The following is a 16,133-nucleotide window of genomic DNA, read 5'->3' as shown; positions in this document are numbered from 1 at the left end:
TAGCTGAAAACACTGCTTCTAAATATAGCCTAGCTGAAAACACTGCTTCTAAATATAGCCTAGCTGAAAACACTGCTTCTATATATAGCCTAGCTGAAAACACTGCTTCTAAATATAGCCTAGCTGAAAACACTGCTTCTATATATAGCCTAGCTGAAAACACTGCTTCTAAATATAGCCTAGCTGAAAACACTGCTTCTATATATAGCCTAGCTGAAAACACTGCTTCTAAATATAGCCTAGCTGAAAACACTGCTTCTAAATTTAGCCTAGCTGAAAACGCTGCTTCTAAATATAGCCTAGCTGAAAACTAGCTGAAAACACTGCTTCTATATAGCCTAGCTGAAAACACTGCTTCTAAATATAGCCTAGCTGAAAACACTGCTTCTAAATATAGCCTAGATGAAAACACTGCTTCTACATATAGCCTAGCTGAAAACACTGCTTCTAAATATAGCCTAGCTGAAAACACTGCTTCTAAATATAGCCTAGCTGAATAGTTTGGTTTGACCAAGTAAAACTATTTTTATCAGCATATTCGGCACTCTATTAACAAGGTTTGTGTGACTTTCCTCCCCTGCTCTGAAGACAGCACCATGCAGCACTACGGAGTGAACGGCTACTCTCTCCACGCAATGAACTCATTGAGCGCCATGTACAACCTTCACCAGCAGGCGGCGCAACAGGCCCAGCATGCACCCGACTACAGGCCTTCAGTACATGCACTCACACTGGCAGAGAGACTGGCTGGTAAGAATCAGTTGCTCATTTTGCCATTCAGTTTGTTTCTCCACCATTGTCAGGGTTGATCTGCCCATGTCTCACGGGGGCCATTTTGTGTTGAAAAGGCAGGATAAACACAGGTGCACGCAAAACACTAATGAGGGTTTCCATCTTCCAGGATTGGAAGTTGGAAACATTAGTGTTGGTTTTGCTTGCACGGCACCTGTGTTTATCCTGCCTTTGCGACACAAAATGGCCCCTGTGAAAAAGGTCTATTGAGCATCAACGTTTTCAGCAACCAGTTAAATAGAGATGGTCCCTTTTTTTAGGAAATTACAGACTTATAAAAGAAAAACACCAAGGCAAGTTTATTGATATAGCACACAGAGGCAATTCAAAAAGTGCTTTAAAATGGATCCAAATAGCATGATGGTTCCACGCTACGTCCTGCTGCTGGAACTCCTCGCTGTCAGACAGGCAGTGGCGTGCCGGGGACATTTTGGGGGCAGGTGCTCAAGTGAAAGAAAGGTAACCCCTCTCATAATGATTTATCAAAAAATAAAGTGACATACAGTCAGGACCCGATTAACACAGTGTGGCACACATGAAGGGCCCACCTCCTTCCAATTTACATGTAAAAAAAATAAAAAATAAAATGCTATGGCAATAAAGACCACAGATCAAATGGTCTCACTACCCTAACCCTAACATCAATCACACATGAATACAATTGGGTTAAAGTGGGCATGTCTAATAGGGAGACTCATGGGTACCCAATAGAACCCATTCTCATTCAGTTATCTTGACGTAAGAGATCAAGGGGCCCCTTTGAAAAGGGCCATGCCTAAGCCTAAGTTTGGAGTGTTATTTACCCCCCTTGCTACAGCCGCTATACAGCCTCTGAAACACAGTATTGGCCGTGGACAAAAAGGACGCTCATCATTCAGAGGCCATAAGGGCAGGTGCTTGGGCACCAACTGGGGTCTGTCTGTGCACGTCCCTGCTGTCAGGTGACTGCATGGTGAAACACAGGATGACCACGCCCCGAACTGCTTCTTCCTGAAAACGTGTGGAAAGTAAAAAAAAAAAAGATGTGGTTAAGATTAGGGTTAGGATTTTCTTATTTAACCATGACCATAGCCAAACCTAACCTGACGCTGCCAGATGGACGTTTTAGCTCCACATACGTTTCACTAAACCAGTCGATCTGGGAATGCAGTAACCAGACCCGCTGACGGAGGCGGGCACTTTTTCCAAGCTACTTGGCAGGTGATTGGATGACCCATCTGTCTATCACCGCTGGTGGGTGTTAACTTCAACCAATCAGATCGCCGAAGGTGCCTGTGCCTGATCTCCCTGGTATTCATTGATTGAGTCCTCACCGTCGTAAAGTCACCTTCGAAGCATGAAGTTAGATTATAACAAACTAGTCGTGTGGCTTAGCCTTCCCAAATGTTGAGGGTCGTTTTTTAGAATTTAATACATAGAATTGGGAACGTTACATTCAATTTCATTCAGACTGCCTGTCATTTCCGCGGCGGCAGCCATGTTGACGAGTGAAAAGAACTACAAAGACCATGTACCCACTACTTGCCCAGACGAACCTGAGCCCGCCTAAGGCTGCCGCTGATTCGTCGGGCCGGCATGGTTCGGCCAATCATCTTAACTGCCTGTGCATGACAAGATGGATTACGTCGAGAGAATCTCCTTTGATCTCACGAGGTTATCCATCTTGCAAGCAAGGTTAAGCCAAACCCTAACCCAAACCAAATTGTTTTACTTGCCTAACCCTAATGTTTTAAAATAAGAAAAATGCCCGTTAAAATGTGTGTGGTCTGACTGGGAATCGAACCACAGTCCTCAGATTGGAAGGCAAGCGCCTTACCCATGAACCTACTAGCCAGAACACAAGCTGTCCTGAACTTCCCTCCCCCTTAACTCTAATCTTAACTTCCCTCCCCCTTAACTCTAATCTTAACCACTTGTTTTCCTTGCCGCACGTTCTCAGGAAGAAGCAGTGGTGGCGACCAATCAAATGAGTTCGGTCATCCCTTGTTTCACCTAGGAATAAAAATCTCACCGACTGCACATGTATCGGAGGAAGCATGTACTAACATGTATCGGAGGAAGCATGTACTAACATGTATCGGAGGAAGCATGTACTAACATGTATCGGAGGAAGCATGTACTAACATGTATCGGAGGAAGCATGTACTAACATGTATCAGAGGAAGCATGTACTAACATGTATCGGAGGAAGCATGTACTAACATGTATCGGAGGAAGCATGTACTAACATGTATCGGAGGAGGCATGTACTAACATGTATCGGAGGAAGCATGTACTAACATGTATCGGAGGAAGCATGTACTAACATGTATCGGAGGAGGCATGTACTAACATGTATCGGAGGAAGCATGTACTAACATGTATCGGAGGAGGCATGTACTAACATGTATCGGAGGAAGCATGTACTAACATGTATCGGAGGAAGCATGTACTAACATGTATCGGAGGAAGCATGTACTAACATGTATCGGAGGAAGCATGTACTAACATGTATCAGAGGAAGCATGTACTAACATGTATTAGAGGAAGCATGTACTAACATGTATCGGAAGAGGCATGTACTAGCATGTATCGGAGGAAGCATGTACTAACATGTATCGGAGGAGGCATGTACTAACATGTATCGGAGGAAGCATGTACTAACATGTATCGGAAGAGGCATGTACTAGCATGTATTGGAGGAAGCATGTACTAACATGTATCGGAGGAGGCATGTACTAACATGTATCGGAGGAAGCATGTACTAACATGTATCGGAGGAGGCATGTACTAACATGTATCGGAGGAAGCATGTACTAACATGTATCGGAGGAAGCATGTACTAACATGTATCGGAAGAGGCATGTACTAACATGTATCGGAGGAATCATGTACTAACATGTATCGGAAGAGGCATGTACTAGCATGTATCGGAGGAAGCATGTACTAACATGTATCGGAGGAGGCATGTACTAACATGTATCGGAGGAAGCATGTACTAACATGTATCGGAAGAGGCATGTACTAGCATGTATCGGAGGAAGCATGTACTAACATGTATCGGAGGAGGCATGTACTAACATGTATCGGAGGAAGCGTATCGGAGGAAGCATGTACTAACATGTATCGGAAGAGGCATGTACTAACATGTATCGGAGGAAGCATGTACTAGCATGTATCGGAGGAAGCATGTACTAACATGTATCGGAGGAAGCATGTACTAACATGTATCGGAGGAGGCATGTACTAACATGTATCGGAGGAGGCATGTACTAACATGTATCGGAGGAAGCATGTACTAACATGTATCGGAGGAAGCATGTACTAACATGTATCGGAGGAAGCATGTACTAGCATGTATCGGAGGAAGCATGTACTAGTCTACAACTCTGAACTCTCCCCAGATCCACAGAGGATTGGGGAGAAAAAAAGCAGTGTTACAAGGTAAAATATAAGATCCAAAAGGTCACTGCAAAATGATTAGCATATGTATGCGTGTGTATATATATATATATATATATATATATATATATATATATATATATATATATGCGCGTGTGTGTGTATATATATGCTAATGATTTTGCAGCAATTTACCTTGTAACACTGCTTTTTTGTCTTATATATACACGTATGTGTGTGTATAATTATACATACATACATACATATGTTGGGAGTGAATTCATATGCATACTTCGATCTTAAATTATGCACTATTTTGAATAAAATTTTAATTCCGCAAGTGTTAGAAATGTGGTTGAAAGCCTCTGCCAGACTCTTGGTTCATCTTTCAGAAGCTCATTGTCGTGTGTGCGCAAAGGCTGGCTGGCTCCACTAGGAAAAAGTCAGTACCCACACAAATCCACTTTATAAATTGCAGATGTTAGAAATTTGGTTCAAACTTTAACCAAACCAAGTCACAGAATATTGTCTCTCTCTTGGTCTATCTCACCTCAGTTCAAGACCTCACCACACCAGTTTGGATTTAAAAAAAAAGGTCAGATAGAACCTTATAATCTAATTATAGCTCAAGAAGTGTGTATTATATTATGTGCATTTCAGCATGCTTTGATCAGTACCGACGCCTTCTGTTCTGACCCGTCCCTTCAATTAAACTGGCCATGTTTCTTGTTTTAACGGCTGCACATTTCCAGACATCATCCTCGAGGCCCGGTATGGCTCACAGCACCGGAAGCAGCGGCGCAGTCGGACCGCCTTCACCGCCCAGCAGCTGGAAGCGCTGGAGAAAACCTTCCAGAAGACCCACTACCCTGACGTGGTGATGAGAGAACGCCTGGCCATGTGCACCAACCTGCCCGAGGCGCGCGTACAGGTACAACACCAAAAGTCCTCCGGGCTTCCCTTCTCTCCGAGCACGAGCCACTGATTTCTGTATCGTTTGTTCATTCTCTCTTTTGATGTACAAAACTCAAATCAAATCAAATCCTCCTGCCAGGTTTGGTTCAAGAACCGTCGGGCCAAGTTCCGTAAGAAGCAGCGCAGCTTGCAGAAGGAGCAGCTCCAGAAGCAGAAGGGGTCCGGGGCCACAGACGGCTCCCAGGACGACCCCAAACCTGACCCCTCCAACACCTCCGGCCTGGCCCCAGAGGCCCGCAGCCCTCCCCCCAGCCCACCGCTGGCCCAGCCCAGCGAGGAGGTGAGCCTGGACGTCAACGTCACCTCCCCCGAGCCCTCGGACGGCGAGTCAGCGGCCGAGGAGCCGGCTGACAGGGAGGACGAGCTGAGAGGGCAGCCGGACAGCAGCTCCCCGGCCTGCAAACGCCTCAGCCCCACAGCAGGTAGGAGCTTCTCACTAGGTGTGTTGAGTAGAGGGGGGGTCATCCTCCTTGTTGGGGCCAGGTGTGTTGAGTAGGGTCAAACTGATTACAATCTAAATCTCTCTATCTCCTTTTCATTGTCTTAGAATGCTGCAGCAATAATGTTGGTCAACCTCTCACTAATTGCAACAAAACCAAACAGTCCATAAACACAGGCTCCTCTCTCCCTGTCTTCCAGACTCTCCCCCGCTCCCCTCCTCCAGCAGCACCTCCTACGCCTCCTCCCCCCTCAGCCTGTTCCGGCTCCAGGAGCAGTTTCGGCAGCACATGGCAGCCACCAACAGCCTGGTGTCCTACCCCTCCTTCGACATGAGCGGGCCGTCCTCGCTGCCCTACCTGGGCATGAACGTCAACATGCCGCCCCCCCTGGGCTCGCTGCCCTGCCAGTCCTACTACCAGTCTCTGTCCCAGGCCGGGCAGGTGTGGAGCAGCCCCCTGCTGCCAGGTAGCCTCAACAGCAAAACCACCAGCATCGAGAACCTCCGCCTGCGGGCCAAGCAGCATGCTGCCTCCCTGGGTCTGGACACACTCCCCAACTGACACTCCACTTCCCCGCCGGGCAGTGTTGCCAGATACAGCTGATGGTTTCCAGCCCAAAGACTGTTCAAAAACCACCAAAACGCATAAAACCACTCAAGCAAATGCAGGTCTATGGATACAGGCGACTCTGTAAACCAGCCCCAACCCATTTTTTCTCTGCAATGGAACCCAAAACAACCCAATTGGTGGAAAACCGCCCAATCTGGCAACACTGCCCCCAGGTGGCTCCGGCTACATGGTTGCAGGGGCGGAGCTAGGAGTTCAATCCACTGACAAACCAAACACACCTCCACATAGTGATCAATTGGACACATCCATAATTGCCACAACTCAATCGGATCTTAAAACACAAACTTTCATCTGTTCAAAATCTGTCAAAGGAGGACAATTTTGTTTCAGTCTGCACAGACTAATATGTAATATCACATTTTTGATGGTTTTATTTGTTTTCAGTTTTGTTTTATATTGATGTTCAGAATTCAACCAAACCCTAGCTGTTCCAAAACCCCCTATTTACAAAACATTTTCTCATCACCATCACAGGGGCATGCAGTTCGCCACTGGGAGCAAACCATAACATGGAGTATATCTCCACTATGGAACTGGATGGACGCAGCACAATATACGATCAGAACAGGAACTTCAAGGACTTGATCAAAGAAAAAGAAACAAACAAAAAACAATCCCACCTGACTGCAGCTGTGACTGAACAGTTGTTTGTCCGTGGAGCTGCTCGTCTGTGACTCCTCCTAGGCAGCATAAGCCACTACCACTATGACTGTGATTGAAGCCACCTTGGTGAAGTCGGGTCTTGACCTACAGAGCTCCTCTCTCTCACACTGCGACAGATCTGACTACGATATTCTCTCCTCTCTCTCACACTGCGACAGCTCTGACTACGATATTCTCAAGGCTAATCCCAGGAGAGCCACGGATTCCAGCAGCTCCACAAACACACGAGTCATGCCGCTGGTCGTGTCGTAGAGTGCAGTCAAATAATCACAATGTGAGATCATATGTATAGCTCAGATTGGTATAGTCCCATATCAACAGTATTTTGGAGCAGATATGATTCTACCTGTTTAGCGTTACAACATAGCTAAGCCTGCAAGAATCCATTCAGCTTTGTACATAGTGAGTAACTCTATGTCTCCTTTTGTCTGAAGGATTTAAGAAGAAAACATTCAAATATATATATACATATAGAGCCACAATATAGACACACACATATATATATATGTATATATATATATATATATATATATATATATATATATATATATATATATATAATATATACAATTATTATTATTTTTGCTACATTGTGGCTTCATGCAAAGGACCTACAGTACCCAAATGGGTAACACTTTATTTGGACAGTCCACCTCCAAAGAGTCAACAATTCAACTGTTTAACAGATTATCTATAAACCGGTAGTATATGTGACAATTCATGAACATACCTACATATGACACTCGGTGCAGGTGCGTGGAACAGGAAGCAAACAGAATCCGTTTGTTGAATCTCAACTAATAAGCTGTTAAAACATCTACAGACAAAGACAAACAGAAATGTTGAACGTCAACTAATGTTGCATTCATGTGCTCCGTGGAAATATATTAATCGTATTTACGAGTTACAATCACATGAATGGCCCTCCACTGTCGTATGTGAAACTGGAGAATTTCGACGATACCCGAGTTGTGACTGTTGTGTGACGTTTCGGGACTACAAAAATGGCGGAACGTATGCAGTCCATGTCACCAATTGACGGTAAAATAATTATATATTTCGTAGGGCTGACCCTAAAAAAAATCAACGCTTCTAAGGCCATGTTCACACTACAGGCAAATCCGATTTGCTGCTAAAGTCATTAATCATTATCTTGATTGGTTTCCCAAATCTGATTTGGGAGTGTGTCCGCACTGCCACAAATCTGATTTGGGCAAGTGTTCAAGTCGGATCTGTGTGTCCAGACCTCCATATATGGTTTGGGACAAGTGACACAAAGCAGACTCATAAAAGCAAGTTCACAAATCGGATTTGGCCTCCTGGTGTGAAGATGGCCTAAGCTTCAATCGTTGCCATGGTAATCGACGCTCAAATCAGGGACTTCACAACTGGGAAGTAGGAGCTTCCGAGGAGCACATGAATGCAGCATAATAAGCTGTTGATAAAGTGTTACAAAAAAAAGTAAGGCAGAGAATCTGAGGGGGAGGAACAGCAACAAATGAACCAAGTCAGCATATTTTCGTGAATGAAAAGTGGCCGACTGAACTCAACTCAGCACTTCTGCTGAGCCTGTGGCTTCTGCAGGAAGATATCTGATACTCTGTATTATATCACTGTAGATCCAAGACATGTATTTCTCAATGGTTTGACTTAAATGTGAGTAATTGATCTGTTTAATGCAAGGGAATAAACCACACATACAAATGACTTCTGTTTTCAGTGTCTTCAGTTGGGAGAGAGAATGTTGATATTTTGTCTTTATTCACTCGACTCACCTCAGGCAGTGTTTTCAAATCAAACGGGGAACTAACCTGCCACAGAAAGGAAAAGAAAACAGCTTTTGCATCAAATAAAGATATCTAGAGACCTTGGGCCCTATCATGGAAAAAGTGCAACTTTAGCGCTTGCATTCCCATCTGCTCTTTCTCCATGATGCACAACATTGAGAGTAAAAAACTGGTCCATTGGAGTGAATGGAGATGTCGCAACTCTTCCATAGAGACACTGCGTAACGCGTCATCATTCAGAAACCACGCCCAAGACGGGGGGAAACAGAAATCCCCGCTCCAATCCTGGCATTCTCCTATGTCACGTGCATGGCTGCGTGTTGCACAAAAAGATTGTATATACGGAAGATGAACACTCCAACTTACTTCCTTGACAGCTAGATCCACATGTTTTTTCTTGTCAATTCTCAATGGCTTCCTTGTTTTGCTCGGGAGTACAACAAAACTTTAAAGCAGGACTAAACCCCAAAACACTTTTTTTCAGCTTTTAACACATTCACTGCCATTGACGAGATATCTTTATTTATTTTTTGACGGTGGGACGTGGATCAACGCCCCCCACGTCTCCCATAAAAATATTGGAGCCACCGAACGTGTACAACCCATTCCACCGACCCACTAAGTGGCGACAGTGCTCTCCAGACTAGAAAAAGCCGAGCCAAAACTGCAGGGGAACGCGCGAGGAAACCATTCTCTCATACTGTAAAATGGATTGGCGAAAACGCTTTCGCTTTCGCGCATTATCGCGCTGGGAGCTGGCGGTGGGGTATTGCAAATTTGCATAATAGATTATGCGTGCAACACACTTTGAAACACCCGCAGAAAGCCCACAATCGCACGCAGCTTCATTGCAGCTGAGCTCACAATCGAAACGACTCATGCAGACTCGCCCAAAGAGCAGCCGCCAGCAGCCAGGCAGCACAGACAGGCAGAGCCTCGCTTGTGACAAACGCTGCAAAGCCACCAGAGACACACCCATGGAGGGAGGAGTTTGTAGGAGAGGGGGGTTTCCTGCTGCTATGGAGGAAATTACTGTTCAAAACTATTGTTTAGATGTCTGACGTCTTACGCCAAAAATAAATGGTTAAAGTGACTGTTCTATCGAATTTCACAAAAAGCCATTTATCTCAGAATAAATTTTCAGACGCTGAAACCATGCTGTATTCTACTGCTAATGCCTACATAACTACTAACTCTACAAACTAACTCTTTTAGACAGAGAAAGCACACATTCTATTAGTTCTTTTGAGATCATTTGTGTTCACAAAATCTTAGCAGAAAAGAATCCTCGGCTCTTGAAAGATGAGCCAGAATCCTCAAAAAAAAAACTTGGCAGAACCTACCTACAGTATTGAAAAAACGGCTGGCAGTGAATGTGTTAACCAATATATATGACTTTGGGGGTGGTGTGTGAAGAATTCTGGTCAAAATTTCCACATTTGAGACCAAACTGTTACCATTGTACCATTTGTATCATTTTCAGCAGCATAAGTTCCCTCTATGGGTTGCCGTTGAACACTGCTTTTTTTTGTGCCCTCAAATGAATGGGATATTTGGTACATCGTGACGTCACGGTGAGTTTAGCACGCGCCCCACTCATGTGAAAAATTGTTTTTTTCCCCATTGATTACTGTAGTTCACGCGGAGCGAGCCCTTTAAGACCAATGCATCCCTGGGTAATGCCTACTGTGGCTAATATTAGCCGCTATTTAGTTATGTTATATGGCAGTAAAATGCCACTGAATGACCAAATTGATATAACTTTTAACCATTTCGAGTAACACTGTTTCCATACGGATCACCAGCGTTAGTTTGTTGTTTATAACGTGGCTATATTCATAACGTTTTCTATCTCGGATGCGTTATTTCGAATCCCACATAGGTTACGCTGGCGCAAAGCGTGTGGGTTTCAGGACGAAACACTCTCAAGCCACTAACGTTATCTTTAGAGCACAATATTCCTGGAATGCAAGTTTAACTAAACAGTTACATGTCCTCTGCATTCTACATAAAATTAAGATATTACGGGTTGTTTTATTTTGTATGTTACATATTTATTGGCCAAGATATGTTGGTTTATGGGGGAGGAATTCTGCCAGCTAAGGAGGGGAGTGTGGGCGGCCATCTTGCCTGCGGGGTTTTCGGATCGAGTGGAGTGCCGTTTTGCAAGAAATCTGGGGGGTTTAGTCCTGCTTTAACTGCCGATTTTTTACATTTGTTGTCTGCGCAGCCCCACCACACAACAGCTTTTAGCTATGTTTAATTCAAGGAAAATTACGCTGGTGTGTGGAAATGAACGGCGCTTTTCCCCCGATGGGCGTGGCCTATTTCATGCAGTGTCTCTATAATGACTCTGGCCATAAGGAGGAGCATGGCTGAATGACAATTTGTCATTGGATGACTCAGTCATGCTCCTCCTTATGGCATTGTCATGATTGGATGACTGGCTGTCAGTCACGCTCTCACTTGGATTGTTTAGTAATGCCGTTCCAGCTTGCACTCACATCCTGACACATCATGACATCATGACACATCATGACATCATGACACATCCTGGCACATCATGACACATCATGACATCCTGGCACATCATGACATCATGACACATCATAACGCATCATGACATCATGACATCATGATGCATCATGACACATCATCATGACATCATGACACATCATGATGTCATGATGCGTCATGATGTGTCATGATGTGTCATGATGTCATGCTGTGTCATGATGCATCATGATGTCATGATGCGTTATGATGTGTCATGATGTGTCATGATGTCATGATGTGTCATGATGTCATGATGATGTTTCGTGTCATGATGTGTCATGTCACATCATGACATCATGACACATCATGACACATCCTGACACATCATGACACATCATGACATCATGACGCATCATGACACATCATGACATCATGACATCATGACACATCATGACATCATGATGCATCATGACACATCATGACATCATGACACATCATGACATCATGACACATCATGATGCATTCAGACAGACAGAGACACTTGACGACATGACCTTATTATTTCATTATTTAAACTAGCCAACACAAACAAGTCATCACCTCTCAAGTCAAGTCAAGTCTCTGCCAAGATCACAAGTCTACTGATCACTTTGTAACTGGAGGTTACAGCACATCAAATCATTATGGAACTGGTCTTTTGGGTTGTTTTCACACATGCCTTTTGGAATATGTGGTCAATTTGACATGAATGCCTGGAGTTTTCCTGCATTCTGGAGGACTGTATACTGAATGTGAATGCTCTGTAGCTTGTGTGTGTGTGTGTGTGTGTGTGTGTGTGTGTGTGTGAGAGAGAGAGAGAGAGAGAGAGAGAGAGAGAGAGAGAGAGAGAGAGAGAGAGAGAGAGAGAGAGAAAGAGTGTATGTCAGCTAAGCCATAGCCACGGTTTGCAGGAGCTCTTTGATGTGTATCTGGGCAATGTGCTATTAAGAGGGATTTTCCTAGTTGACAGCTTGGAGAGGGAGGGATGTGTGGAGGGATTGCGATGCCAGCAGGCTAAAAGAATGCTGGAAACAGGATTAGGATTATATTCTGGCAGCTCTGTCACTTCATCAATGGGCTAAGGTTTCCTCAGTGACAGCCCTCCTTCTCTGCCCGGATAAAACCTTTATTGGGACCAGGAAAGGGGGTGAGAGGGGAAAAACAATGGCTGAATGGTGTGCTGTGATTTGTGTGTTGGGCTTTGCTCAGAGAGGGGCTCTGTGTTGGGAGGTCTGAGGGGCGAGGAGGGCGTCGATTCGGAGGGAGTGGTCTTTCTTGGGAGTTTTACACCCAAATCCCACTGGGCAGCTAGAGCATGAGGATGTTTTTTTACACTGACGCTAGTGGACACATTACAGTGTCCCCCCGTGGAAGGCAGCACCGTGTCCCCACAGGGAAGGCAGCAACAGTATTTTAGCACAACTTTGATTATAAATAGATAGAAAATTGACATTTTATGTCAGGGAGCGATTATTTGGTTACGATTGAATACACATAAGCTATAAATAAAGAAATAAAGTATTTTTGATCTCATAAATACCCCTTTTATAAATGGACACCTTGCTGCAAAGTAATTACATACATTTTTGCTAAAACAGTAAATAGCTTTGAAAGAATGAGAGTCAAGGTTGGGACAAGAAATCAATGGGTGGGGTGGGGTGGGGGTGTAGTGTGGGATCATCTCCTGAGTGCGCGCGCGCACGCACGCACACACACACACACACACACACACACACACACACACACACACACACACACACACACACACACACACACACCTCACTAAGGTGCTGGCTTAGCTTGGCAGATAGCTAAACAGGTTTTTTCAATAAACATCCAAGAGGCAGCAGGAAAGTTTTAGGATGTTTACTGTAAAGCACTGTAAAACTGAAATACAAATAAATAAGTTACAATGTGTCTCAACGTGTATAACTTATTTGCATTTACATAGCCTATAATCAGGAGAAAACAAGTAAGTTACAGTATATACACAACATAATGTGGTTAGCTTGTGTACTGTAACGTTATGCTACTAGCTAGCGTTTCTAGAGTCAAAGAAGAAACTAGAAATATTTCAGGTTTTCAAGTATACAGTATCAAAGCTGAGAATAAAGGTAAATGTCAGAAAATGTTAATTATTACTTACAGACACAGAATGTAGTTTAGGAATCTTCTTAGAAGATTAGACAGACTTGAAAAAGTTGGCAAACCAAACTCATACACCAAACTAGAAAAGCGCACTCGGTGGAGTGCAGATCTCCGCCAGGACCGCGGTTTTTCCCCCAAGCTGACCCATAGACCACGTGTGTGACGAGACATCGCCTGAATGCAATGGGTTAGTGAGTGTTGTCATACTGAGATATCGTATAATGCTATTGTAAATCATATATTGTAATCGTTATTGTCTGCTTTTATTTTTGTGTTTTGTTTATGTATTTATGATGGGTTTATTGTTTATTGTATGTGTTGTAACCCACATATTTATGTGTTTTTGTCAATTTTTTTTATTGTGCGTTTGTTTTAGAATAATTGTTTATTTTTTTTTATTAGGGGATGCGGTTACACATAGAAGAGTGGGATTGGGGTTTCTCAAGGGCAGTCTGACTGAGTGTATGGCTGTGTACAGTATATGTTTTCATAAAACTGGGCCAAATAACCAGTCTGTATTTATGCATTACTAGTGCAGTGCCCGTTCCCCCCAAACCACAACCCCATGGGCACTCCATCCGGGTCCGGGAAGCGCACTCCCCAAATTTGAAGTCAATTGGACGAACGGTTGTTGAGATAAGTTGTTGAGATAAAAATAATAATTGTTGCCAGTAGGTGGCGCTATGCCGAATTGCACGAAAAACAGGTAACTGCACTCCATCACGTACTCCTTAGCACACTCCCAAAGTTTGAAGTTGATCCGACCAGTGGTTCTCGAGATACGCAAAGGCCAAGCTAGAGGAGAGGAGGAACATACAGACAGACGCACAGACAGACGCTGCCGAAAACATGGCGGAGATAATAATAATGACAGCAGGCAGTGCAGTGACAGGTACCGGTGATTTAAAGGGGCAGCACTTTTTTGTGTGTGTGGGGGTTATCTCGTAAACAACCCCCCTCCCCCAAGCCTATAGCAGTATACCAATAACAAAACTTTTGCTAAAGTTGTGTTAAAATACTGTTGTTTATGTATATTTCCACATTACTTTCAAAATATATGCAGAGTAAATGGCAAAAGGAGATATACAAATGATTTCTGATGTATAATTTTTAAATTTCCATAGTTAAAAACCTGTCATTTGACACCAGAATCATCAAAATCGCTCTGGCCAGTTAAATCCTATGGTAAAAATAGCTGAAATGGCAGCCATCTTTGAAATGGCAGCCATTTTGAAATTTACATGGAACAGATCTGGCTTCTCTGTGGTCATAAATATATGGTTTGATAACAAGATCATTCGTATTGGACAATTTATACCCAAAGTTGCCCCCAAAATAGTGTTTTTGGGGCGGGAAATGGTGGCCATCTTGGAAAAATCTAGATTTTTGTGTGGCTAATGACTTTTATCAAAATAACAATCCACAAGGAGTATTTGTGCAAATTTTGGCGCTTCTTTCCGGAAGCGACCAATTTTACATTGAAAGTGCATTTTTTGAGCCCCACTATTACCCATGTGAGACAATACTGTCACAACAGCACAGGAGGACGACTGTTGGCCACACAAAGTTCTATAATGCCAGGAATTACAGACACGCATGCAAACGCTGAATCCTCCTCTCTTTCTCCTGGGGAGTGGATGAGATGGACTCTATCTCCATGCTTCCCTCTGGCTCCCCGGCTTTGTGCTACAGAGACGCTACACCCCTGACTCGGGTGATAATCCTGACACGCACTGTCTGCATTTTTTACTGTACGTCTTTAAGCGCATTTGCAGAGCATTTATCTCCCCAATGTAAACCAATTTGCCCATAAGGGCCGTGGGCCCAGCAAGCAAGCAAGAGCAAGAGCAATGTGCCAGAGGGAAGAAAGGAAAAGTCAAAGCTAGCACATGTGCAGGGAAGGAAACACGGGAAGATGGTGTGTGTGTGTGTGCAGGTGTGTGGGCAGGTGTGTGTGTGTGTGAGGGGGGCAGGTGTGTGGGCAGGTGTGTGTGTGTGTGTGTGTGTGTGGGGGGGGGCAGGTGTGTGTGTGTGTGTGTGCAGGTGTGTGGGCAGGTGTGTGTGTGTGTGTGTGGTGGGGGCAGGTGTGTGTGTGTGTGTGGGGGGGGGCAGGTGTGTGTGGGTGTGTGGGCAGGTGTGTGTGTGGGGGGGGGGGGCAGGTGTGTGTGTGTGTGTGGGGGGGGAGCAGGTGTGTGTGTGTGGGGGCGGGAGGCGGGGCTGAACAACTGAATGCTGCAGAAGAGGGAAGTGGAACCATGTGTCTCTTGTCCAGAGGGTCAAAGCTTGTGAAACGTGGGATAGGGTTCCTTGAAGCTGATATAATGTGGATCACTGAATTGTTGAGTCACAGAATCTGCAGAAATCAAACGCAGCTCAGTTCATCCAGTTCATCTGCCATCGTGAAATAATCCTGCCATAGTGAAATAATCCTGCCATAGTGAAATTGGTGGGCATGAAGAAATGTGCTGCCTGCTGTATTGACAGAGATGCTGTTTGAGAGCACCTGAATCAGCTGTCTTTTAAGCGGTCTTGCCCTCCTCCTCCTCCTCCCGCTCCTCCTCCTCCACACGCTGCCTCTGCTGGAGTAATGGCCGATGAAATGGACCAAAGACCTAAAAGCTGCCAATCTCTCCGCTTCTGATGTCTCCTGGAAGCTCCTGATGTCTCCTGGAAGTGGCTCTTTGGTCGCAAAGACTGAACTCGTCACTTTGATCATCCGAAAGGCAGCGGCCCCGCTGTGACAAACATTACTACCTGCAATTCTATAGCGCTATAAAGCCTG

The 16,133-nt window shown here is 44.5% G+C and overlaps 1 protein-coding gene across 1 annotated transcript; it reads left to right on the top strand.

Annotated features, from left to right (window-relative positions):
• Positions 1-596: 596 nt before the first annotated feature.
• dmbx1b (diencephalon/mesencephalon homeobox 1b) lies at positions 597-6,149 on the top strand (the record flags this gene model as incomplete). The annotated part of the gene is given in 5 exon segments (XM_083648308.1): positions 597-750; positions 4,926-5,104; positions 5,228-5,631; positions 5,788-5,818; positions 5,820-6,149. Coding segments are annotated over 5 exon segments (1,098 nt in total).
• Between the last annotated feature and the right edge of the window lie 9,984 nt (positions 6,150-16,133).

The sequence above is a fragment of the Poromitra crassiceps genome, assembly GCF_964638095.1.
Source record: "Poromitra crassiceps genome assembly, chromosome: 12".
NCBI classification, from domain to species: domain Eukaryota; kingdom Metazoa; phylum Chordata; class Actinopteri; order Beryciformes; family Melamphaidae; genus Poromitra; species Poromitra crassiceps.
Note: the sequence above shows the minus strand (reverse complement) of the source record. Positions and strands in the feature narration are given on the sequence as shown.